This window comes from Manacus candei, unplaced genomic scaffold, assembly GCF_025592945.1.
Source record: "Manacus candei isolate 608988 ecotype Guabito, Panama unplaced genomic scaffold, ASM2559294v1 h1tg000041l, whole genome shotgun sequence".
In the NCBI taxonomy this organism is placed as follows: domain Eukaryota; kingdom Metazoa; phylum Chordata; class Aves; order Passeriformes; family Pipridae; genus Manacus; species Manacus candei.
Window position 1 is genome coordinate 10,046,281 of NW_026138089.1, and position 27,790 is coordinate 10,074,070.

At 38.5% G+C, this 27,790-nt stretch overlaps 1 protein-coding gene across 2 annotated transcripts in view; it reads right to left on the reverse strand.

Moving 5' to 3' along the window:
• SHROOM2 (shroom family member 2) overlaps window positions 1-27,790 on the reverse strand; it is a 123,348-nt gene that overhangs the window by 60,819 nt on the left and 34,739 nt on the right. For both annotated transcript variants that reach the window (XM_051794906.1, XM_051794905.1), the window contains exon 2: window positions 13,688-13,839. In XM_051794906.1, coding sequence (XP_051650866.1) covers window positions 13,688-13,839 — 152 coding nt within the window. The remainder of the gene's footprint in view (window positions 1-13,687; window positions 13,840-27,790) is intronic.

Genomic DNA, 27,790 nt, shown 5'->3' on the forward strand with positions numbered 1-27,790 from the left:
ATAGATGGGCCTGGGGAAACGCATTGTGAAGAAGTTAATGCCACATATGAGATGACAAAGCTAAAAGAAAATCTCCAGAATAATCCAGGCCTCTTAAGAGCTGATGGGCCATCAATAGTATTGGAGATGTTTTTCCTGTATAAGAAAACTAACCAGCTAGTCTTCTCAGGGAGCAGCACTTCCCCTAAAAGAGAGGCAGTCTGCAATATCCCTAGAAATAAGCAAGCTCAGTTCTCAGAGAGGTATTGGAAATCATCACCTATAGAAAAAGGGGCAAGTACAACCATCAGGGACACTGATGTTAACAAATTCTGGGAAATTCTTTCAAAGGACAATTTATTTTAAAACTCTCCTGAAAAAATAAGCTTTATTCCATAGCCACACTGGCCAGATTTATGCATGTAAGTTTGCATGGTTGCTGACCACCATCATACCTGAGGATGTAAAGGATAAAGTAACAGGCTGTACAGAGTTTCTCTGGGAGAAAACAAAAAAAGATTATTTATGCTGTAACCCTTAAGGATCGGCCCAGCAGGATACAGATAAACCTTCTTACGTACTGGCCTATGTGCCAAGATCCTCAGGTTCACTGACCCATCACACTAAACACACAATGACTATACGTCTTTATTGGTTCTCTTCTATAAGACATCACACTGACTGCACTGCAGCACCCTCACCAAGTGACTGACCCACATCCTGCATACGTAAAATGAACAGCTTTTCACAGGTCAAAGAAGGATATGCTTATAGTAAAGGAAAATCTGGAAGTGCCATGGATTTACAGAAATCTTCAAACTTTGGGAAGGAGGAGGAGGTTGGCAAAAGGGCAAGTAGTGGTCTTATTTCATACAGGCACATTTGGATTTTAATAAGAAACCTAGTTAAAACAGCATAGGACAGAATTACAAAATTACAAAAAAGTCCAATAGCTCAACTGTGTGAACTTGTTCGTGTCTGGCTAAATCTTTATTAGCCAGACCACAACATTCTATTAAAAAACAAGCGCACTTCATATAAAGGCAAGTATTGATTACTTACAGATGTCAAAGCTAATGTAATGAGGGTTTTTTGGAAGTAGTCTAGAATAAAGGTAAGCTAGCATGATTCCTTGCTTGTTAACATTAACGCATATGCACGGGTGATAAAGTGGACACTCTGTCCAAGGAAAGGCAGACTTTGATCTGATGGCTCACTATTCTAACATTGTTTCTGAAAGCATCTAAAAGCCACGGAGTTATTGCTGTGTGAATGAGGATTCAAAGTCAAGCTGACAAATATTATTCTACACTTGGTGACTTATTGGCAAAACAGAGAAGTAAAATTCAAATGGGGAAAAAATAACTTTTTCCCTGAATTCCAGCAGCAAGTCGATCTTCACCCTACATAACAGAAGAATAAATTGCATACAGTGAATACTATTGAATCTATGGTCTAAAAAACTACTAGAATTACATTGATACAGTGGTAAAAGAGGAGGAAAACTAAGTATCTCCTTAATTTTAAAGAAAAGGAAGACCTGAACCTCAAAATATAGTTGACTGATAGGATTTTTAATTAGCCTTCAAAAAGCTTTTTTTCTTTGTTAATCTGCAATCATATACTGATGAACTGTCCTGCTAGACTGCAGCCAGAACAGGAAACAGACAAAGCAAGCTCATCTTACCTTCAACAGGGACTGCTGGGCACAGCACTACATTTGCTAGAAAATGGCTATAAACAGTTACATAATTGCTATGAAAGCTTTTCTAAAAGACCAGTTGCAATTTCAAAAATATCCCTGAAAGAACTAGGATTATTACAGTGCCTGTGTTACATATGAGTGAAGGTGGGTGATCAGACAAATGCCATACACAAGATTTCAGTCTATAGAAGAATAGAGATTATCAGTCAAGTGTCTTGAGGGTGAAAACCCCTTTCACTCAAGGCCTTATCTCAGGTGTAAATGCACCTCTATCCAAGACAGTACAACTAAGTAAACAACCTGGAATCATTACTCTAGTTGCTGTTGGATTACAGTATAGAAGGAAAAGGAGCCTACATCCAACGTCACTTGGTATTAATGTAGACATGCTTATAAAGCTATGACACTGGATACATAATCCCACTGGTATTAAGCCTATGTAGTACCAAACCACTGCTCATTAATAACTGTTCTGCTCTTAAAAGATGAAACTCCTATGTCCCTAGTTCAAAGGAAACCCCTCAGATTATGATGTGCAGCTTCTAGGCTTTACCTCCTTACTGAAAAATAAAACATCAGCTAAGATCTTTGTAAATAAAAAACAGAATAGGTCAAGAATTAACCCTTTCACCTCTCCCATCTCTAAAATGAGAAAACATCAATTCAGGATGAAAAGCTTTCAAGCCTTCAGCAGGAACACACGTGTCACTTTCACACAGAAAGGTTTCCCAGATCCTTTTTTTTCATTAATTTTAATAACCAAAGCTGTGGGAGGTAACTTGCTCATCACTGACAGTGGCACCACAGGAGGAGCAGCATCTGTGATCAAGCCTGTTAATGAAGATGCCCATCCCTGTCTCTCCTCCACCTGACTCTGCTGCCAAAGCAGACTTCGTTCCCCTCTGAGCCTCTCACCTGTCTGTCCACAGGCATATGGCTTTTAGGCAAAAATACACCAAGAAAAGCAGTAAGAAACCTGAACTCTCAATACACCTGCCCCTTTGAGATCTTCTGGGAAGCACACTTGGCATGTTTTTGCCTAGACTGACCTTCCTGCATTATTAAAATATGTATTACCACATTTAATTTAGGAATGCTTATGCAAAAGAGACTGTGTGTGTCCTAAGGTAGAACTCTTGAAATGATACACATAATTTTGAAATCCCTTAAGTAGTTTAATGAAAATAACAGCCACAAGAGAGCGCTACCAGCAAAGGATACAGTCACAGGGAAAATTCAGACCTGAAACTATACAGAATAATAAAAAAACCCATGTTGTGGTCAGGTGGTCTTATTTGCACATTTAAAAGGAGTCCTCAGACATTTAATTGCTACAGCTGTGATCTTCACAAGTCAGGATATATTATGGGTGTCTCCATTTTTGAAGGTGGAATTTGAGATACATTTATTGCTCTTTCTCTTTGTTTTCAAGGGGAGACTACTCAGCAGTTTTTGCATTTTATGCACCTTTAAAATGATTCACTCCAACTGAGACACTTGAAATTAACAAGTTTTCTGATACCACCATATTTTTCTGAATGTTTATAACTGACTAAAACTCAAGGCAATGAGCTAAAACAACAAAACTGTGTTTGTGGCTTTGCTGTTTATGATCTCCATGCACCAAGTATCTCAATACCTTGTACTCCCTTCCTACTTATCTTGTCAAGAAAAGTGCCAACAAATTGTAACAACCAAGTCAGCCTATTTTCCTGGAAGCAGCAAATGGAACTGCAGCATTTTCCATACAAAACAGAAGGAGTTCCTGTTTTTGCATTTTCAGCTTCTAGTATCTTATCATAAAAGGAAATGGTTTCCAAAAAGTATTCCTAGAAAAGAAATGACCTAGAACTTGAAAACAATAAAATAAAAATACGAACATGTGCTTAACTCATGTACTTCTAGGGGGACAGACAGGCTCTAAAAGATAGAAAGGAAGTAATAAAAGCAACCTATTAATATTCAGATATTCCTAGAATGGCAAATTGAACCAGTATTTTGATGGACAAGTTACTGACAGAATTCTGTGATACAGGTATCTGTACAAATCCCTAAAATTTTAGGAAAGCAGCATATCCTACCTTAAATGACTATTTTTATGCGCCAAAATTCACACAAAGGTCTACACAATCACCTTTTGCCTTGCTGTCAACCATGGTAAGACCTATAAAGCCTATGGTATTGCTTTTTGCTTTCTCCTCCCATGCCTTGGGTAACCAGCTGGCCTGACCTCCCATTTGCCAGCCACACCTGTGTCTGAAAAATGGAGCAAACAGCAATGTCACACTACAGTCAACAGCACCTCTTTTAAAAGAAGTCATGCTGGAAGGAGTATTAACTTGTCACAGCACAGCAGAGTAGCTCCTTTCCTATACTATGCCATAGTAAGTTGCATTTCACATGAAAAGAAACTGAAGAGATCTGCCAAATGCTCTGGTTCTGCCCATGAAAACAAATAAATGTAAATAAATTATCAAGCCTTAGTGCCCTTAAAGAGTTCAGTCATTAACTTGAACAAATCAGGATTTCACCATCACAGTTTGCTCTGGTTTTCCTTGTACCTCAGGCCAACTGTACAGGCTTGAGCAGGAGGGAACAGCAATTTCATTTATAAATAAGATATGCACTGTCAACAAAGAGGTATTAAGTCGTATGAGGTATAACATCAATCTTCCTGTCTGCTAAATTCACAATAGACTACCATGATAAAGCTTTCATATTCTGGAACCATTTTTCCTTGCTCTGCCTTGGGGAACTAGATAGGCACATCTGGATGTCTGAGATAAAAGTGCTGCTCTTGGGATTTATGGTATATTATATAAGCTACATAAATACTTTTCCCTCATCTTTATTTTGTGCACATTCTGATACTGTTCGATGGCCAGATAACATTAAACTCCTGATGTCATCCTCTTACCTCAGCTTTTGCCACAATTTATCAGAATTCCTCTAAAGGATAATAACCCCCTTTTTAATGAGTACTTATCGTTAGGAAACATCTAAAATGCTTCACACATTGAAAAACAGCTATAAATTGTGGTTCTAGGAGGGTTTACTTTCAAATACCTTTGAAATTATCATGCCATCTAAAGCACTAAAGAAATTAACGTTTAAGGTAAATACGAAAAAAAAAAAGGCTTTATTCACCAGTAACACTGAAGAAGAATACAGCCTCTGATAGTGCTAATGCTCACAGCAGCAGCTGGAGTCAAAATACACAGGGGATTTTAGGCTGTCTTACCATAACTGAGGCAAAGGACCAGGAGTGAGGAACAGGAAGCAGGGCAGCCTTCAGACATGCTCCCCACCACCTCCTTTGCCAGGGATGGAATTAGCAAGCAGAGTAGCATGGAGCTGCCTATGCTAGCCCAACACACTGCCTTCAGCAAGAAGGAACCTGCCATGTCCTCGGGGCACAAGGCCATGGAAACCCTTCTGTTGCCTGTGGCCAGAAACAATGGGTATGTTTTGCCTCCCAGCCACTTACCGTAATGAGCACCGAGCTTACCGTTCAATAGCACTCCCAGAGGAGCTGAGCTCCCTCAGAAACCACATTCCAAATACCAGTCTTTCTACACAGGTGTGGTGTTTTCCCACACTGATTTCAGCTGTGATTTACCTAACCACGTCCAAGGTGACCCAAAAACAGGAGTGGAGAAAGAGAACTCCTCCAGTCCCAGGGCATTTCAGGAGACAGCCCAGCCTTAGTTCATCTCATTCCTGGTTAAAACACCATAGCCACAGGATGCAAATTACTGAGCCTCCACAAAAAACTATGCCATGAGCTGAGACAACTGAAGTTTTATTTGAGAAAGCTATTTTGTTCTGACATGTCCTATGCCAGGCCAGATTTTGAAGACACTGCCACCCCCCAGAGTGCTTTCTTCAGATGCCACCCCTGGTTCAGCTGCCCACCTGCTGGCAAGGCTGCTCTGTGAGGCAGATCAAAGAACTGACTCTGGTTTCAATTGCAACCCAGCAGAAATTTCCCCAAACTTCGGCTTTTGTCATTTTGTCCTTCCTCTGTGCTCAGCATGAAGCTGGACTAAAAGCATAAGGGCTGTATAACTCAGCAGTGTAGTAGCTGTGTCTCTGTGCCAGACTTTGTTTTGCCAGGTGATCCAGTATTATGCAGATTCAGTAGCAATGACCATAAAATACCATGGGTTTCTTGTGTAACAGATAAGATGCAAATTTCTTCAGTTATTCAGTAACTAAAGCTGCAACACACTTGCATTCCTGCCCTTCTTTGAAGTGGTCATATTTCTGGAGTTAAGGGTTGGATTCAGAAGTTTTTTAAAAAACTTTTATAATCTTTTCAAATTGGAAGGAGTTACATGCAGTTACTTCAGCATGTTGAGCATAAAATCTCAACACTCAATATGATAGATAGTTGATACTGAAACATCTAAGAAGTGCCAAGTTCTCAATCTCATCATTTAATCTTCAGGAGGTGAAATATGTAACGTAAAATAAAAGTAACACAAGGAGAAAACTGTAACACATTGAAACAGGACTATTATTACTTCTCTCCTGAAATGTGCATGTCAAACTTCGTGACTAGTGTTTAAAAAACCAACACTGTTAAGTGCTTAAAAGCAATCTCAAACAATTACTTAAAAATGTATACAACATATACAGAAGCATTCCTTCCAAATGCAAAGAAGATTTCTGACATAAAACGATTATTAATTTGGTAGTTGATGGATGGGTTTACAATTCTGTTTCAGTCAGGAATCTGCAATCTACAGTATTATCACACATTAAAAAACGCATGTGAAAGTACTATGTGAAATAAGTCTGCAGATCCCCAAATTTTAGAAGGTTTACTTGTTTCCCCCTCTCACCCAAGGCACTACAAATTACATTTTCTAACATCTACAATGAAATTCACAAGTGGAAAGCAGTCTTAAGAATAAATCCAATGTACCACCAGGTAAAAAGCTATGGTTAAATCCTGCAAGCACTTGTATACTTTTTTATCTTCAGTCATGTGAGAGCTCTTACTAAGTTGGATGAGACTACTCATGCTCAAATTAACCATTTTGACAAGTGCATGCAGGATTGAAGGAAAAAAAAAACCCAACCTAAAACCCGGTCATGACTCACAGGTTGTTACCGTCTGATGGATATTCCATTCCCCAAAAAAGCAACATTGCCCAATTTTGGTAATTACATTACAAAATTGAATAGCACTGCCACAAGTAACCTTCTGAATAAGCATATTCAAATTATAGAGGATTCCTTTTACTTACAAGGAAACATCTATGTCCTTTCTAGTAGCCCAAACATTGCCCTAACAGAGTTGACTTGGTAAAATATTGTGACATCTGCTGTATTTTGGCTTTCTGTCATTCAAGTTTTACAGGGCAGATTTTTTAGATTTGTAAAAAAATAAATTACAAAAATTGCCACAAGATGAAAACATGTTAGCCACAACATACGTATTTGAGAGTCCTGACAGCTGTATAAGACAAACATCCAAAACTATGCAACAGTTTACTCCTTGAAACCAGGGACAATACACCACCAACTGCAGGAAATAAAGCTTATGTTCACCTCAAGCGTCCATTAGTATGGCACCAATAGCATCAATCAAATCATGTTAATGCAACTAAGAAACAGGCGAGATGGGTAGCAAATTAAGAAATAGAAGTTCCTTTTAGATGTATATCCTACCAAAAAACAGCTGGCATAGGAAACATCCAAACACCTGGGTGGTATGCTAGGATTACAGCAAAGGGAATGTGGATTCACTCTGGTAACACGTTGGATTAAGTGACTGTGGCAACAGTAAGGCAACCAGGGAAAATGGTCCCCCATCAGGGCTTTTCTAAGGTATAATTTGCTGAAAATATAAGGTAAAAGTGTGTGATCCCCCTTTTGTCATGTCCATTCCTTCCATCAGTAGAGAGGATCACACAGCTGAGGAGCACAGTAGAGGCCCGGCCAGCCCTGGATTTTCTCGTGCAGAAGGTGGGGGGCATCCCAAGCACAAGTGAACCTCCACACTAGCTGGCCTTTTCTATGGATACCCATTGAGCATATATGTACATAGTGGCTTATTTGGCAGATGCTCCATTAAGCACTCCTTCACAGAAAGATCCTGCTAGGATTGCTAGGCACTCCTAAAAACACAAGACCACCACCCCAAGGTTCTCCTGAGCTGGGCCTGTAGGTGCCGTGTAGTTTGCGTGACATGTCATGTTTGTGCTTACACGGTTCCTACCACCCCACTGTGAGCCATGGCAGCACACTGGCAGCAGCAAAGGAAAACAAAAGATGCCCTACCCTGGTCATGCCCTGTCACATATCCTGACACACGACCTGCTCGTGTCTCCAACACCAGATCTGCTGGGAGCAGGGGCTGGTAGGACATCCTTCCTGGTACATGCTTAAAACTGGCCATCCTGCTTAGAGCAAAAGAGTGGGCCCACAGCAATGGACTACCCCCCTTTTCAAGGGAATTTGCAAACCAGGAATTTAAAACGGCCCAGCCCTTCCACCAACTGCAGTCACACAGAAATGTTCATGGCTTGAACTTGAAAGCTGAGTGCATTTGTTACAAATACCCACTCCCAAAGATCTGCAATGGCACATGCCGTTCCACATCCATGTCAGTTCCAAGACATGTGGGTAGCGAGGGGCTATCACACCTGCCCACTTCTTACAGCAATGGTACATGTATGCAGATACAGCTCTGGAAAACCCTGCTGCAATTTCCTACATATTTCCAAAGTCTGGCTGAAAATATAGGCATTAAAAAAAAAAAATCTGTTCTTGGTCAGTTAAGGCCAAGGTCAATCTTCAAAAAACAAAAATTATGGCTACTGAGCAACAAGACAGAAACTACTGCTATTTGTTTTGCCATAACAAACCCTGGTTCCAGAAGCAAGGAAATCAAATTGAATGACAAAATAGATTTTACTCCTACTCAACAGTGGTTTTCCACATATGCATTTGGTTTATTGAGTAATACTTAACCATAACCATGGACAAAAATAATACTTGTTTAAAATCTTCAAAACTACATGTATACTTGTTTCGTGTATCATTTTGATACTAGAAGCATGAAACTTCTAAGAAGTATCAAGGCCAAACACAGGTAAGAGACAGAATTCACACTCCTCCATCTGTATCTTGTAGTTGTACAGAAAAAAAAATAAAATTCCTCAACTTCCCAAGCAATCTCACAAATTGATATTGTCAAGTTTCACAGAGTATTCCTGCAGTCACAAAATACACAGCTAGCTGCTCCACAGGTCATAAATACGTAAGACTAGATCTCCTCGCTAAGTTACATAAAACCCCTTACAGAAAGGTCACTGGTGGTGTTCAGCATGTTTCTGCTCAGAATGTAACAAAATTTCAGTGATCTCCTATCTGAATGTTGTAAATGACTGTCAAGATTTTTATTCCCAGATTTCTGCTCAGGTCTCAGGTGTCTGAGACAGTACTGTACAACCTCGGAGCCCCCGGGACATTCATTAAAAATTCCTTCTGCTGTGCTTCGGTTAAACAGTTGATGCTTTCATGGAGTGCCATGCAAATAAAGATAACCCTAACTTGCCATGTCTAGGTGTTCATAGTTCATGTATCATGATAGTCACCTCCCTTGTTAGGATTTTGCACAGTAATGTCCGTATTCAGACTACGTTTCCGATGGCAAAAGTGTTTGCTCTTGCTCTCTTTTCCTCTCCTTTAACAAGGGACTTCCTCAGCATTGCAAAAAGAGCTTGCACTTTAGCATTTGGTTTTTGTGCCCTTATGTTACCATAGAAAAGAAAAAAGACAACAAGCCTCCTCATGTGCTGACAGTATGGACAATGTGACCAAACTCCAGAACTCCAAAGCTGGTTCTCAGGCATTGGCAGTACCTGCAGAGTCGCTCAAGCTAAACTGAAAGTCCAGGTTCCCATCACTAGCAGACTCTAAGGAAAAGAAGTCCATGGCTACTCCCTCCCTTGCTCACCTGTTTCCACTGTTGTTAACAATCAACTCAAGCAGCCAACAGGACAACCCACAGAACTTAGTGGGCTCCTGAAGGTCATATAATCCCAGTCTCCCTGTAACATTAATAAACCACACACAAAAGCATCACCTATGTGCCAATTTTTAACAGTTTAATATGTCTCATGAATGCATAGTGAAAAATTATTCTCATTATGGATTTGTGGTATACACTTATGTCTAGCATGTGCAAAGGAATGAGGATGGTATTTAATAAGTACAAGGGAATTTAAGTTAGAAGTACATGCAAAATAATTAAATTACACAGAATATGGCAACCACCTCAATATCAACATTCAGTATCAACACTCAGAGCAATTTTACATACATATAGATATGCACATATGTTTTGCAAACAAAAGAAATCACATGCAAGTCCTGTAAGAAATGCCCTAAGCACAGTTTCCTTTCCATTTGTCTAGTAAAGGAATCTACTCAAGAAATTACTCAGTATTACACAGAAGAACTAGCATGCAATTAAGATGTGTTATTTCCACATACCCATTTGAGAAAACAAAATGAAGCCTCCTGAGTCCCCTTTTAGTCCAAAACTAAAAGTACACTGCACTTGTTCAATATACATAAGCTACTCAAACATCATGTTTGTTGTTGAACCACTTGCACAGTCCTGCTTTGGTTTAGACCACAACTGTGCAATGTTTCCAAAAAATATGACCAAGTATGTATGCTGATAGCCAACACATTCATGCTGAGTATTTGGTACTGCAGGTGCTTTTATTTAGAAACAGTATTATTTTCCCTATGCAAGTTAAACATTGGATTCTTTAAAAATAGCAGGTAAAAATAATGTTGTGGAAGGCAGCTACCACTGCAGAACAACACAAGCCCCTTGAGAAACTTCTGTCACATACACAAGTTAATTGTGAATGAAACACATTACTCTCACTAAAACTTTTTCCCTTGGTCTTTACTGTAGGTACATTAGACCTCTAAAGTGGCAATAGCATGCCCTACTGCTTTCCAGGTACAGAAATAATTAGATCAATACATGATCAGGCTGTGGCACTACTGCACTGAGGAAGTGATGCGTATGGAGAAATGTCACATGGACATGCTTCTCAGCAGTAATGAGTAAAACATGATTTTTCTGGATTAATTATACTGGCATTAACTGCAAGGAAATTCTCTATTTTCCAAAAGAATTTTGTTAACAAGTGATTTTTTTCATATCATGATAGCATTTTAAAAGTTTGCTTTTCACTTCTGGATCAGTCTAGAAATAGATATTACAAGCAACTCTGGGGAAAAACATAGAATCTAGATCTTGGCTACCCAAGCTAACTCTCACAGATAGCAAGAACAAACATGATTAAAACAAAGATTGCCATAGCCATAAGAATTGGGTTGAACTTCAAACCTTCTGCCTATTTTGTGCCTCAGATTATCACACTGACACCCACAGGGAATGTTAAATCAATGCTACAGAGAAGCATCACAGTGCTAAACAAAGGACGCAGGGCAAGAAGACAAAGAGATGACTTGTAGATCAATACTTCATCTTACATGTAACTCAATGAAAGGGAATTCTGGGACTATCCCCAGTCTCCCCAGGGAACAGGAAGGGTGGATCTGAAGAAGATTGAAATAGTCTAAAAATGCCAAGGCAGCTATTTCAAGATGCTGCAATTGATTTAAGGGCAGACTGCCTCTGAAAAGTGGTGGTCCTATCCAGCTGAAAACCTACTTACTCAAGTAATTTTGTAGTCAGATCAGTTCCCTGATCCAATTCAATTCAGACCTGCAGGAGTGCTCACACAAAGACTAAACAACTGGTTTACTTAAAGACAGGACTGTTTAAAGCACTCATAAAAATTCAGCCTAACATTTAGGGCAAACAAAACAAAACTAATACTGTTGTTCAAACCATAACTTCTGAAAGAAAGCATGCAACAAGGTTTTTATAAAAACTTGCATCATTTGAACTTCCAACAGGAAAAGAAACACTATTTCAGCACGGCAACAGCAGTGCCTGAGAACAAGCTGGCCGAGAACAAAACGAGACTGGATGTTAAAAGGTTTCTGACCGTCAAAGGACTGATGTCCTAAGGCAACTTTCCAAGAGAAAGAGTAAAGTTGAAAAACCACAGACAAAAGCCCCAGCTAATTTCATTCAGTAAGTTTTATGAAATTTTATCTAATATTATGCAGGCTTGTCAATGACCTAAAAGGCTCTTGCCTCTTTTGGGAGCTATGGAAGTCTTCATGGATTTAAGACAAAAATGTTTTCCCTAACAACAGCACTGTTTCAGACTCTTGGCTACAACAGCTAGGTTGCTTTTGCCCATTGCACATGTGCTAGGGAAGGAAAAAGGGGAGGGGTAATAAAGGACTGATGAAAACCCATCAGTTTTGCACCAAACTGCACACAGGCACGCATAGCAATGGGGCTCTGCTGCCTGCAGAGAATGGCTACAAATCCCCAGGAACAAATCAGTGCTTGATTATCTGTATAAAAGTTCTCCAAAATCATATACATGAAGTGAAGTACAAGTGAATGAGAATGACATAGTCTCGTATGAGGGTATTTCTGCAACAAACTTTCTGCCATTTGCAAAGATAGATCAGAATTCACAGATTCTCAGCAGATTACTATCATAAAACTGAAAAGCACCAAGAGAGAGGGAATCTTTCTATTCTGGAGGAATCTTTCTATTACTAGCTTTTCCTAGTAATTAAGAGTTGCTGTCTTGGTAGATTCTTCAATGTCTATAAAACTTCTAAACCCTGAATTTCTCCCTTTCTGTGACAGAAACAGCTGATGTAACCTCTGCTAACAAAAGTGCTTTTACTGGAATAGCCAGTGCAAGTTGGAACTGCTGAATGATTTATGCTAGTTGTGAATATATTTTATTTTGCATTTTTTAACTTCAGCGCTATGAAAATTTGGTGGGAGCTTCCGGAATTACCTATTGTTGAGGATATAAACTATCAGCTGTGAAAGAGATTCAGGTTCCCATAATTCCTTCTATCAAAAACACCTTCTAAAACCAAAGGTGAAAAGCATGCTTTTGTACCTCTCTTACCTATCATTCCATTTCAAAAGAAATGAAATTTAAGACAGCCTCAAACAGTCATTATCTTCATGGACTGGATCATCATACCTACCAAATCCAAACTCTCAGCATTTTCTGTGCTGTGTCAAATTTTTTTTTTATTCTAACAGACACCCAAAATTCTTACACAAAAGACTGGCTGGTATAATTTGATAAAAGTAATTAATTAGAAAATTACTCTGATTCATCAGAGTAGGAAATTATTGAGAAATATCTTGTTCTTCAGATTTCCTAGTTTGAATTCTTTTCAGGAATTACAAGACTTACTTTAATATCAGCTCATTTCTGTCAAAAATATTTTTATGAAAATTATTTTTAACTCAGTAAAAATAGCGTGAACTTAAAAATCACAAGTCAAAATTACAAAACAAAAAATTTCCATACCAAAAATGTGTTCTGTTTTGATAAACTGTTTCACTTTTTCCCCTTCACTAAGAACTAACTGAAAGTACTCTTTACGCAAACCACTCAAGAAGTGCTTGAGACCTCAAATATTCTCACAGAGTGGGAAAATGCTTTTCCAAAAGCTCCCCATGTAACCCGCTCCTCACAGCACAACTGGCCTGCACAGCACATGCACTGAAGAGCATTGCCCATGTCCACACACCAAAGGCAGGGAAGCAAGGCTGACAGCCTGCTCTGAGCACTGCACTTCAGGAGGACAGAAAGGAACAGTGTCCTGACTCATCACATCACAACAGTATTCACAGAACACATTGTCTCGGTTTTTGCTCTGATCAGTAGGCTGCCTCTTCTTCTATAAAGGGTCTGTGTTTAAGGAGGAGGTAACACCACATAGTATGTACATTATTAACACTGGATGAAAGCCATTAACTTGCCAAATCTTGGCAAATGTAGTTGCCGAGTAGCTTATAGCCTGAAGCACATTTGGTTTTCCAGCTGAAGGACACAAACTTACCTTTTTACTACAAGCTTCAGCGTCTTGTGTGAACCTTTCACCAGACAGATTGCTTCTTGTCGGAAGCCAGAGAGGCTCACATCATTGATGCCAACAATTTCATCCCCAGCTAGTAACTTGTCCACAGCTGCAGCCTTGCTCCCATCTTCTATCTGGAAAAAAAAGAGTGTATCAAATGGTAGAATTATTGAGGTTGCACAGTGCCACCTTTAAGATAATGAGTTGTCAATACTGGTTTCAACAAAAATTAATACAGTTTAAAGTGCTTAGTGTAATTAAGAAGGTACATTAAAAAACACTGCAAAGAAATAGTAATGATACAGAGACAATTAGGATAGGAAAGAAATAAAAGAGCGAAAACCTTCTGAGAAAACTAGAAAGCTTGAGGGAAATTTGGGAATACAACAAAGAACTTTGCTGTGTGTGCAACTGAGCACTGAACAGATTGCCCAGAGAGGTTGTGGAGTATCCATTCATTGGAGATATTCAAGAACTGTCTGGACACAATCCTGTGCAATGTGCTCTGGGATGACCCTGCTTGACCAGAGACGTTGGACCAGATGACCCACTGTGGTCCCTTCCAACCTCACCCATCCTGTGAAAAGTATCTGTGATCTTGACCTCTGTTCAATACTGAACATGTAATCATACGTGCAAATAGAGCTTTGGGCAGGCATTTTAAAATCTGGTTCTCTAGAGAAGACAGTCAATAATATTAACCACATAGTCAATAACATTTACCACACAGCCAACTCCAAAAATCTGGCAATGCAATGAAACCTCAAAATACTGCTTAACAAGCTGGTCAGGAAAACAAAGGTATTTTCATCAGGAACATAAGCATTTAGGAAAACATCTGAGAATTTAAAATCCATAAAGCTATTTAACAGGCCTGACTAGAAGAAGAGATGATGGTCTGAGATCCAAGAAAGACACGATGTCACACTGCTGAAAAACAGCGATAGTAAGGGAAATTCACTGCAAGATTATTTTGCTGCCACAGGCATCTCTTGCATGCACTGAATTTTTACACAACCGTTCATAACATGGGATAAAACACATACAAGATAAATTAAAGATTTAGGCTTTTGCAATTCCCACCCCAATGAAGTTAAAAACCCCCACATTGCAAGAAGTTATCCATTTTCAAAATTTAAATCAAATCTCAAAAGCTTGAACAGACAGATTAACAAGTACCAACAGTTTGAGTAGATTTAAAACCAGGATTACAAGAATGTTGTGAGGTTTTGCAGGGAGCAAATTAGAAGGCCCAAAGTCCAACTAGAAATTAATCTGGCTACTGCTGCAAAAGGCAATAAAGAAATATTTCCATAAATACATTAGCAACCAAAGGCGGGCTAAGGAGAATCTCTATCCTTCATTGGATGTGGGGGGGACCATCCCTTTAAAAGAAGTGGCACTTATGGACATGGTTTAGTGGTGGACTGTAAGTGTCGAACACTTGCAATTCAGTCCCTTGGCTTTCTCAGTTTCTTCCCATCTCCTCTGCTGTCAATGCAGTCTCTGGTTTCTGAGTTGCTTGGCCTCATGATCTATGCATTTAATTTTATTCCTCCCTCACTTGCTCATAATCCATATGTACATCTTCTTGTACATTTGACACTTTGTCTTCAAAGCAAAGACTTTCATTTGTGTCTCCATTATATTTTGCATTGACTACAGTATCTCCAAGTCTCCCATTATTAAATGCCAGCAAACCTACAAAGGGTAATTCCTGGTAATCACCCCAACTGCAGAAAGCTTCATAAAGAACTGCCATCTTCTGAGGCACCAAAGTTAATCAGCAATGAGATAAATCCACAGGAACCCTAACTTCATGAATTCTGAAGCTCACAGTACAGGTTTTAGGAACAGTCCAGCCACAAAAATATAATTTAAATAAGCTAATAAAAAAAGCAATATCTCTTGATGAAAGTACTTTAGGATGATCTCATACAGCACTCAATCTCAGTGCAGGCACATAAAAGTTCTCTTCATGTAATTTTATGATAGATGTTCTTAAAAATCTTCAGGCCTGTAAATCTAAGCCAAAAAGAATGCCATGAAAAATGCTTAGTCTTATATCCCATTCTAAAACACTCATTATTAATACTAATCAAGCAACTTTACTTTCAGAACTTATCTTAAAAAACCCACAGATAATTAAAGACAGAGCAAGTTTCTACATCCCCATACATCTAGTTTTCAAGCTATGACCTGTCCTCTGACCTGTTCACGTATCCTCTGAACACCAAGAATTTACCAGAATACCAAGTTATCTCTGCAAATCTTCAGTAAAGTTAAAAACAAGGGAGTAGCAGTGGAAATTGCTTATATGTAAGGAAAGATTTCAGTTCAGACATGTCAAGTACAGAGTGTCTGCCATATGAAGGGACCCTGGAGTCAAGAAGAGCAAAACCAGAGAACAGCCTGGGACTCACATGTCTGAAGCCCAGTAGGCTAGCAAAGTAGTGCAAAAAACATTAATGAAAGTCAGAGTTAAATCAGTTAAATTGTAGGGAGAAGGTCGTGGGGGAGGTGGGGGGCAGAGAGGGAAAGGATCTTGTAGGAGGACACACTTTAAACTCCAAATATAAATGTCAACCACTTGCAGCCTTTATGCCCCAAGCAAGGAAGGCACCCAAACATAACGACAAGGGTGAGAAGCTCCTGGGCTCTGCCACCTGGGCCCAAAACACCACAACAGGGTCTTTTTCTTGTCTGTATAAAAAAAAAAAAAAGGAGGGGGGGGGGTAAAAATCTGTCTCCTAGAGTTTCAAGGAATGTTCATTGTTCTCAGTGAGTATGTTTGTTTTTTCTTCAGGCTGGCAATCCACTGATGGCAGGGAGTATTCAGTTACCCCCTCTGAGTTTTAATTTCAGCAGGGAAACTACACATTCCACAAAGTGCAAGCTTTCCAAAGAGACTCCAGCTGTCCAAAACAACATTGATCAAAAAATTCTCAAAAAAGTATTTTAAAAAATCAAAACCCAAACACAAAGCTGAAGCCATCCTCATGAAAACTAGAAGTGGTTTTAATGCCTGGTCTTCAGATCACCTGCAGCTAGGGAGAATAAAAACTACACAGTAGAAGTCTTCCCAAGCTGAATAATTTAAACATGAACCTTTCATACTTAGATCCCCAAATATGATTCCACTTGACAGTGCACTTTAAAGTGGAAATGGGAAAGTTAGGCAGGAAAAATACGATTTCTTCTGTTACACTAGGAGTCCTTCCTTTAGTCATAACAACTAAAAGCATTAGGCTTTGCACACATACAAAGAAACACAGCCAGAAAAAACCATGAGGAAAAGACCTCTTAAAAAAAATATTGCCATACTAACTCTTTGTGTAAACTTGGACAGTGCAATTCTCCAGGTTCTCTCTCCTTCTGTTTACTAGTTTTAATATTTGTCTTTATTTATTTACCCATTTAGTAGCTTTCTATCTCATCAGTCCTTAACTAGAAGTGTAAATACCAACCAAAAAACATAAAATATTTTAGAACTAGTGAATATACTTGACAATGTCACTATTTTTCACATCTCAACCTCGAATGTATTTTACTTACCATCTTCAGTCAGCTATGCTATGCTGTGTTCAGGATTTAAGCCCAACTTTTAAGACTGAAGTCTGTATTTCTTATCTATCTAGCATCCATTTCTTTTCGAATTTCAGTTGTCCAGAAAAACCAGGTCAATAGCTGAAAATAAAGCCTTGAAAATGCAAAGGGAGGTTTTAAAATAAAATCTTTCAAGAACGGTCAACACCAAGAGATCTACCTCAGTCACTGTCAGCTGGCAGATACGACAGGACGTAATCCTCAACAACCCTTCTGCTCAGTCTGGAGTACTTGCAGGAACTGAACGCCTGTAGCACACACATCTCAAGATTTTTATAGCAATAGTAGGAAAAAAAAGACACATAGAAGAAAAAAAAAATCAACACCTGATTTTCTTATAAATCACAGACAGAAGCCTTCAAAAGACATGTTACATTGCCTATCTTGGATGAGTAAGAGTTCTGGAAACGCCCTCGAACCATGTTTTTGTTATGTACTAAAAAATCATACCGCTCTTACTATGCTAAATTAACAAGAGTAAACATGATGACTTCCTATCCTTAGCAGTGATGTTGGTATGCTACCAAAAAAAGTGTTTTCAAAAGGAGATGAAAAGGATGTTTGTTGACGAAAAGCATCTGCTTAGAGTCTCCAACTCTCACCCTGCTGTCCCTGTTGACCTCTCTATAGCCAAGGACAAAAGCAAACTTTGGGATCTGTGCTTCAGGGAGGATAGTGACTGCAGACTTTGCCATCACAACTGTATTAATTGTCACATCTTCCCAAATTTATTTTTGCTTATAAAATATATCCACAAAACAGGAAGAAACACTGATTCAAGATGTAGGTAATAGGATTTAAAAAAAAAAAAAAATGGAAAAAACAACACACATGTAAATCTGGTATGTGAAATTCTTCCTGTAAAAAGGAGAGAGCCTTGAAATGGGAGAAGAGCCGAGCCATGGAGAAAAAGCCTAACAGCTAAACACACAAACACATTCAAAGGACACAAGTCTGTATTCCCACTGTTGGTAATAAACAAAAAGGGGAAAATAACGGCCTATATCTGCAGCTTTGCATTGCTGTGGTGTTGATGGGGAGCACCAATTCTAGAACATGACCCCTTCACTTCTGTGTTTATCAGGTCTGACGCTTTACTTAAAATACCCACATTCCTCTATAGACACCTGTATAAACAAGCAGGAGACAGGTTGGGGAAATGCTGTGTCACACGAGTGATCTAGTTTTGTTTACAAAGAGGACAGTTTCTTGTCCATGCTCTCTTTCGACAGGGTGGGAGACGGGATGGAAACCCAAACCCAGAGACAAACACAGGAAAAAACAGTGCCATTTATCAGCACTCTGCTATCAGCTGTGATAAACTATTTTATCATAATTCACTTCTTGTACAGCCAAGAAATTATTCTGTGGTTGTTTGTCTTATGAGCATCTAATACAGACTTTTTTCCAAAAACCTAACAATCTTTGTATGAGATGTTCAGAACAAATAAAATGTAGGAAATGTTAATTATTTTGATTTGCACAGAGTTAAATAAAGCAGAAAAACCTCTGTAGTTCAAGCCTGGCATTTGTGTAACTTTGAGCAATCAATAGAAAAGTAACAGAACTGACTTAACTCCAGCTATACATTCTGGAGGGCTGCAGTGGTGAGGGCTGCATTCACCAGCAAGACTCATGGCTCAAACTGAGGCAGAATAAAACAGGGGTACAAACTCCAACAGGACCAAACTGGTCCAAAGACAATGGATGTGTGTATGTAAGGCATCACTCACAGGCATGCATACACTAGAAGCTGGGCAAGGCTAATGCACTTGATTTTATGTTCCGACACATCTTTTCTCTCCCACTCTGATTTAATACTTGGACATTGAAAGAGATTGTTGGAAGGACACCTGGCAGGGAACAAACTCCGGCCCCCTTTTATAGATGGGCTCAGAAGCATATGTGGGAACAAGGCCCAAACAAATGCAGAATGTCTGCAGCAAAGCAAGGAATTCCACAAAAACCTTCACATTACTGGAGGGTACCTGTAAACCCAAACCACATCTCTCCATAGACTGCAGGTTAGATAACCAGCATTAACCACCCAACATGAGCTTTAAGGAACATCGTATAAAGCAAAGAAAGCTTAATGATGTGCTACCAACTTGCAAAATCTGGGCCTGTGCAATACTCTCCAATACTATTAACTTGGCAGTTGCTGCACTTTGATCATGCAGATCTGCTGCATTTGGTGACACTCTAAGTTAGCATGGAAGTCAGAACTTCCCTTTTGCATTTATATCATAATTTCACACCCCACCAGCCATTGCCCATACTTGTTATTCCCAAAATTATCCTTAAACATTACAGCAAACAGCATCAAATTTTAGGAATGTTTAGTCCAGAGCAATGTATTTCCCTAAGGGTAGTTTCTTTCTTCCCTACCCAAGGGCAATGGCTCATGGTCACTGTCACAGAACCACTGAACAGGCTGAGAAATCTCCCTGGTCTGGCTGTTCTTTTGAAGTGTCCACCATTGTGTTGCACAGATCTCGAGCTGGCAGGAGCCCTGCCTTCTGTCAACGAGTGATTCTTAAAAATCAAAATGGAAACATTTTTTTAAAGGGTAGAGTTCAGTAACAGGACACAGGCTATCACAGCCCTTTCTAATTGCTCTTTATTTGGTGCATTTAAACATTTGCATATTTGCCCAGAAATCCTTTTCTTTCTTTATTGTTTCTTTGTTTTAAAGAAAGCTTCATATTTTGAAAAGATAACCGTTGGTACAGTTCTTTAAGTATTTATTCAATTTTTGTAATGATGTCCACACCACTGTTTTGATTAAGGGTGTGCTGTCATTTCCCTTGGAACAGGCAATTTTTGAGAGGGATTTATTACAGCTGTAAAAATTGACTCCAGGCTGAAACACAACTTCAGAGGTCCTCAAACCAGAAGTGTTTAAGAAGTTATGGTAAAACATCCACCATTTCCCTTTTTAAAAATTCACACAAACTGATGAATACTTTATTTCAACCTACATTCAAAACAATACCTACTATAAGCCTGTGAGAAAATCTTTCCAATTATAAATCATCAGTTACTATTTCTAAAGAGGATACTGTTATTATATCTGATTCTTTAAATCACAGGGTTGTTATGAGCTCTGCACATTGAAGACCAATTAAAGTATTCGAAAGTTAAAAATTTAATGAAGCTTTTCCCCAAGAAACTAATGATAACAATTTCCAGATGAAAAGTATCAGGAAGAGAGACCTCATGTAGATTTGTAGGTTTTAAAAACTGAACAACAGATGTTTATTTTTAAAGGTTTTTTTCAAAGTGACTCCATTGTTTCAGCAACAGAAGTTGGAAACTTTTCATCACTGGTGAACACTTCTACTAGAGATAAATAAATTTTAAAAATCCTTAAAAAACCCTCCAAAACCCAAAAAACCCTTGATGCTTTGAAAGCATAGAGTATGTAAAATAATAGAGTATGTAAAATAATGTATCAAAAAATAAAAAAGATGCGGCTGCTGAGTGTCAAGAACTTGGCTGGGTTTTTTGCCATTAGTGCCTAAGCTTTGCTAGATACATTTTACAGCTTCTAAATAATATTTGCACATAACCCACAGCAGCACACCTACATATATTACATCTCCACAAAGCAACTAAACATGTACAATCTTTGGAGATCTTTCTATACAAGAGCCCCTGCAGGAAAGCACAAGTTCACCAGGGAAGCTGCCTAGCTGTTACAGTCCTGACAACCCTAAGCTGGCAAGGCCAGAGCAAAGCCAAACAGACCCAGTTTACTAGGATTAAGAATAAGGCTAAGACAAGGGTGGAAAAGATAGAGATACTGGAAGCAGGGGCAGTGGCAGAAGCCTGTTGGTGGTGCTGATCCTGAACCTGAAGAACTCCAGTCCTACTCCTCCCTCACACCAACATAACACTTGCAAAGCATAGCTTTTTTTCCCTAGTATTTGATCAACATTTAGACACCTCCCTTCTGCTGTTTAGAATTCAGACAAGCTGTATACTACTTATTCAAAAATTACCAAGAAATAATTCCTGTTTACTTTCAGTCATGAGTTTGGGTTTGCATTTTACAGAAACTAAAGGCATCCAACCCAGAGGAACCCATTTCAGGTCACAGATATCTTACACTGTTCTTAAACATATCTTCCTTTTTTTTTTTTTTTCAAAATGACAAAATAATCTGTACAAGAATGGAGCACATAATAGTGCTATGAAAAGAAATGGCCAGAAGGCCAAAAGAGAATTTTTTCTCTATATGCAGTTTACTTATTCTAACAAGCCTCCCACCAGAGAAGTTTGAAAGGGTTGGATTATACATATTTACTTGTCCAAGTTTACTTATGGATGATTATATATACAGGCTGTTTGAGTATGCAATCTGTGCAGTTACCATTAAGCATTTTTATAGGTCTACATTTTTGTACTTTCAGCTATTACGAACAATGATAAGAATGGTTAAATAGAGGTTATGCCTAGAAACAACTTGTATTTTATCTATTCCAACTGATAACGTGAACAGACTTTCAAGAGGAAAAATACAACCTGACAAAGTAATCTTTACGATCGTAAGGTTCAAGGTTTTTACTTTGCAACTATCATACGTTTTCAACAATGCTGGTTTATCTTTCTGCCTTCCTGTCCATCTCAGGAAAATAATGTCACTGCTTGCCAATGTGCCCTTGACAATAACATACTGAACGCAATCCAACAGCCTGTAAAACCACTGCATAATTAGGGAAAGGGTAGGAGTTTCTGACAAATCAAAGAAAAAAACCTGAATGTGCCCGTATGGTCACGTGGGTAGGGTCGCACATTAATGACAAAGGAAAAGACTGGTTTCATCAACTTACAGTTTGTTTGTGAAGAACTTCGACATGCTGCAAAGAAAGACATTGAAAGACCTGGTAGGTGGAAACAGAACACTCACTGAAAATAGATTTCACCTATTTCATTCAGTCTATCATATATTCAGTCTAAATGTGACCTTCTACATGAAATTTAAGTTGAACCTATGCCTATGTCTACAAATTGCTGAGGTTTCAAAAAAAAAAAAAAAAAAGAGCAATACTCTTAGACACAGGTAGCACTGATTAAGATCCAGCAACAGAAAAAACTGCTTCATTGCCTATTAGTTTCAAAAAGCACCGTGATGGGTCTGCAAAAAGCCACAGGAATTTTACAAAGAGTGTTATGTTTTCATTTTAAATATTTCCTCTTGAACAGCCCATTTTTCACAGAATGCTTATCTTGACTAACTCATACCATTATTTAGTTATAGTCACGCCTGCTGTTTGGAGCCTTCCATTTTTGTCATAGCATAAATGTTCATTTTTCAGACAGTGAGAAAGTATAATATTCCCCAACAATTCTTGTAAGAATACTCTTACCAACTCCTGAAACTTGATTTTATAACAAAAATAAAAGTAATTTTTAATAGTTACTGCAGAAGTACTTAGGAACCCACTGCTACACAGTGGATTGAAGAGAATGTAATATTACACAGCTAAACAAATATGTAGCAGACAAACATTAATAAGAAGAGAACGACCTGCTCTCATAAATGATAGTAATTTTTTCAGCAAGATTTCCCACCCCTTGCAGTATTATTCAACTTTAAAGAAAAAAAGTTTCACCAAGGTGCTGAATTTTAAAACATGTCTTATTTGTTGATTCCCTCACCCACTCCTCTGCAAAGAAAATAAATAAAACCTTTCAGAAGAAGGGTCAGGCTCATCCTAAAATTTGAGGGTTTTAAACCTTAACGACAGAGTTTGTTCTTTACATTAACTTTTGCTCTCTGTTCAAAATTGATATTAAGGTTCACACAGCACCCAAATTACAGACTGAAGTCTTCCTTTGCAACCATTCTCAACAATTCAATAATTTAAAGCCAAATTCAAACAAGAAGACACATTTATTCCTTCCTCCCCCACCCCAGTGGTAAAATAGGCAACAAAACCTAAAGCTGTCTTAATTCAGCTTTATATAATCTATACAACCACATTTACTATAATTATGTAGTACTTCAAACTGAATAGACAAATATCTGTTCCCACTCCAGGAAACCCATGTTTCTGCTGTGCACTCTGTATGCGATTTCAATTCTTCATTCTTAAAGCAATAAAAACTCGGAAACAAGTGGGATGATCCTCAAGAAAACAAAAAGGCACATTATTACAGAAACAAAAAAGGTCTGGGTAACCTTGCCCTTAGTTTCTCCTCTGTTCTTGTTTATTACTCTCTGTAAAGGAAGAAGGTTTTCCCCGCTCCACTTTCACCCATAACTCAAACATGAAGAAGCAAACACTAAATAAAGCATTGAATCTATTTTTTCTAAGGCAGGAACTACAATGCAATTGCTTCTAAAATTACCAAACAAAGTTCAAAAAGCAAGTTGCAAAGGACTCCATGGCAGTTTCTACCCAATCTGGTCCACTTTGTCAGCTTGCAGTACCCTAAGCTGCCTGGTACAGTCAGACATCAGAGGTAGACTACTAATACAATTAACATAAATCTCTCATGATGCTCCAGTAATAAAAAAGCATGTCAATAAAGAAACTACCAGTGTTTTTATTGACAAGATGAAATAGTACCCATCTGCCTTCCTAGGGCACATACTCAGCTTAGCAGGACATGAAACATTCATGAAGTTTGAGTTGAGCACCAACATCTTAAGTCTGTTATGAGTCAGGAACTTGAAAAAAGTAAAATTCAGTTCAGTGGAGTGAGATTAATGTACAGCAATTTACACTCCAGGCATCAATCACATTATGGTATCTCTGCCATTTTTTCCCTAACCATCAGTACTCAGTTGACATATATTTCAGATCTAACATAAAAACCCACAAAAACAAACCAGAAAACCAACACAAGGGAAAAAAAACAACCCAACAAAAACTCAAACCTTGCAAAAACCCCCACAAACCCAAAACTTTCTTAAAAAGAGACATTTTCCTTTTTTTCTAAACAGACCTAGCTGTTCATAATTTCAGGTTCTTCATTTTGTGCAGCTTATTCTATATACCATTCCTTACAACTCCATCGCTTGATATCACAGAACATTAGAAGAAATTCCTTCCTCGTGAAAAATTTACCTCGGGAATTAGATATGCAAGGATTTTCAGTGCCTCTGTGAGTATCTTGCCACTTTTTCTCTATTTTAGAGGTATAAGTTGTCCTAGAATTAATGAGAGATAATGAACTAATAAGATAATTATACTGGGTCAATGACAAAAGTTTTTTTTTTTCTTAAGAAATTATAGGATTGTGTTGTGAGTTAGCAAATAATAATGCACTAAAATCACCATGGATTAAAATAATGTAAATTCACACAAGTAGAAGCTTCAAAAAGCTGCATGGATTTAGCAGTAAATTGTGTTGTGTCACAAGAGAGTACACTTACTACTCTAAATGGACACTTCCCAAATTGGCTTTCATTTGCAGCTCTTTTTCCAAAGCTTTATTGTATTACACTTGTTGCTGACCTAATTAGCTCTAGGAGCAGGCAGATTACTCCAATGACTTAAAAAAGATAGTTTTAAAGACATATCAAAACATTACACACACAATTATCTGCATTTCCTGATTAAAAAGGTGCATTTAATTATGACAAAACTACTCAGTTTGACAAACATCTGTATTTCTGTTTGGCAAAAGTATCTGTCATCTGTGCAGATGATCTTATTAAAAGACACATCCTGTTCACGCAGCACAATTCATAACTTCACTGTGTAGCACTCGCTCAAGTATGAGTGGAATCTTGGGTAAGAATGTTTGTACAAGAATTCTTGCAACACAGGAGAAAATTCATAATTACACTTCTATTTTCCGACACCGGTGGTGGTACCACTGTATGTGCACATGTGCATGTTGTCATACACACGGCTTATTGTCTCCCACTGCTGCCTATGCTGGCACACACAGATGCTTCTCAGGAGCATGGATTCCAGCAGCATGCAACCACACTAATGAAAAATTCATGTCTGAGCACACCAGTTTAGGATGTCAGTGTTGGCAGGAGGTTGTTCCAAATACCACATTGCACAGGAGATTCTGAACTTGCACATCTTGATAACTGACAGACCATTAAAGACTGACGTCCTGAAATTAGTCTGTAACACAGTTCAGGAAACTGAATATTTTGTGGAACCCACAAGATACTGTCTGTATTATTTATGAATGCCATGAAACAGCTGTTTTCCTTTGAGAGAAGATACATCTTTAAAGCATAACACTGAAGCATGCAAGAGCTGGGAGCAAAGCAGTATTTTAACCCACTGTTTGATAGTCCCGGCAATTTCCCGCAGGCACAGTCTTATGACCATCTTCAGAGAAAAGCAACATGGCCTTTTGGAGAGCCTGCCCAGTGTCAGCAGTATTTGCATTCAAAACTTGCCTTTCCTTCTCAAGCCTGTCACCACAACCTGCCTTTCCTCCAAAAGCAAATTCTAAGCAGAGCCCTGATTCTTCATATGGTGAAAAATAAAGGGTTCCCTAGACAAGAGCTATGCACATAGGCTGAGACTGAATCACAAAGGAGGATTATTTTTGTACGCACTGACTTAGGAGTTGAAATTTCAAAGCAAATATTAAACTCATCCTGCAAATATCATTAGGTCACAAAGTATTATACTACTTAGCTACATGCTGAGTTCAAGAAAAGCATCACTAAAAACAGCAGAGAAAGAATCTACTCTTCTGAATAATAATCAAATATTTAAATCACATATTATATTACATAGCATGCAACAACAGTTGCACACTAAAAAAATTTTGTTCACACTGTATTCAAATCACTCCAAATTCATTAATTTTTATACTCCAAATTGTAGGAAAACCTTTTATTAACATTTTATTTATCATAGTAAAAGAAAGTTGAAAGTTTGACTAAAGCAGCAACTGGAAAGCCTTCTGCTTTCCAAATTAAATAGGTGACATGTTTCTGCATCATTTGTTTTGGGGACAGAGGTTGACCAGCCTTCAATAGGATAATTCAACATTTTGTGATTTAGGAAACTGTAGTATCTGGTGAAGATTCTGTTATGCATCTCAGACTATGATCAGCATCGCATTAAGATGAAATATTTTTTTTAAATAAAAACTACATCTGGAGACATGTAATTCTAACAGTACTTTGGTTCCTGAAGATGCCTGCACCTTTGCCTCATACCTGCCTTTATTCTGGATCACCAACCATGCAGGCTTACACTTCACTGGTACACAGCCGACTGGAGGGCAGAACCATGCCTCTTGCAGAAACTTAGGGAATGTCTTGCATTTTCACATAAATCCATCATCCAGTTAGTCTTCTAATGTTTCCCTGCTGAAGCTAAAAATCAATAGCTCAAGCTTATTTCAGGTTGTGCAATCTTTCCAAAGAATTTTGCTGCCTTCTTTTAGTATAGAAGTAACAGGTTGTTTCTCATAACAGCCTCAGAGTTTGGCAGCATTAATGCGTTTTTGCCCACCAATAAATCCTTCCTGGGATTCCTCAATCATACTTGCTCAAAGAATAAGTGGGTATACTTTGAGATGCAAAAAAAAATAACTGAGGAGAGTGGTACCTTGCTGAGTGGTTCTGTGTCTCAGTAGTTATGGTTGAGGACTGGGCTGCACCTGGTGATGGGAGTATCTTCCATCCTTTAAATGGTAATGGCACAGAACAACATTTTAATCTCAACTTATCAGGAAGGGGCTTTGGAAAACATATTTTTGAGCCAAACATCTGACAGATGCAGCATATTCATAGAGCAGCGTAATTGCGGGTTTCTCTCTCTGCTTCCACAAGTATTAGCACACTTTACGCTCTTCATTATAAACATAAATGCTGGGAAATCTGTACCTAAGACTGCCCATTCACCTGTTCTCCAAGAAGCATTCTAATCATCATCTGCAAAAGAGAAAGGAAAAAACCCAGTGTGTGCATGTGTGTGTGTTAAAAAAGTCACATTCCCTTTGTACTCTCACCCCAGCCCTACCAGTCTGGGATTACTTCCACACAGTGGTTAAGGAGCACTGCATGTCCCAGCATACAGCCTGGTGGTTAGAGCAGTATTCCAGCCATAGACAGGAGGTCAAACCACCCCCAAGCAGAGCAAGAAACATCTCTTGTTTACTGGACATGCACTCCAACATTTGGATAGAACACAAAAATGAGCAAGCACCACTTCTGGTGCTGCCTAGTTTGGTCTCACTTTAGAGGAGAATAATTAGCAATCTCTCAACTCAGAAAAAAGAAGAAAAAATGAAAGGGGTGAGGAGGGAAGAAATAGCAGTTTACCCTAAGCTTGTGGTTTGTAAATTTGCTTTGCTACTGCAGTCCTGCCTCTCCTCTTTGAATGAATCTGGGAGAATTTGGACTGTTTCTCTGCACAGATGTTCATGTTGGGATACTCCTTTAAGTAGCTCCTTTCTTAACAGGGAAGTTTCTGGATTACCTATTTCAAGCACTTAATTACCATAAACTGCATATGGACTTCTAGGAGCTAAACATCA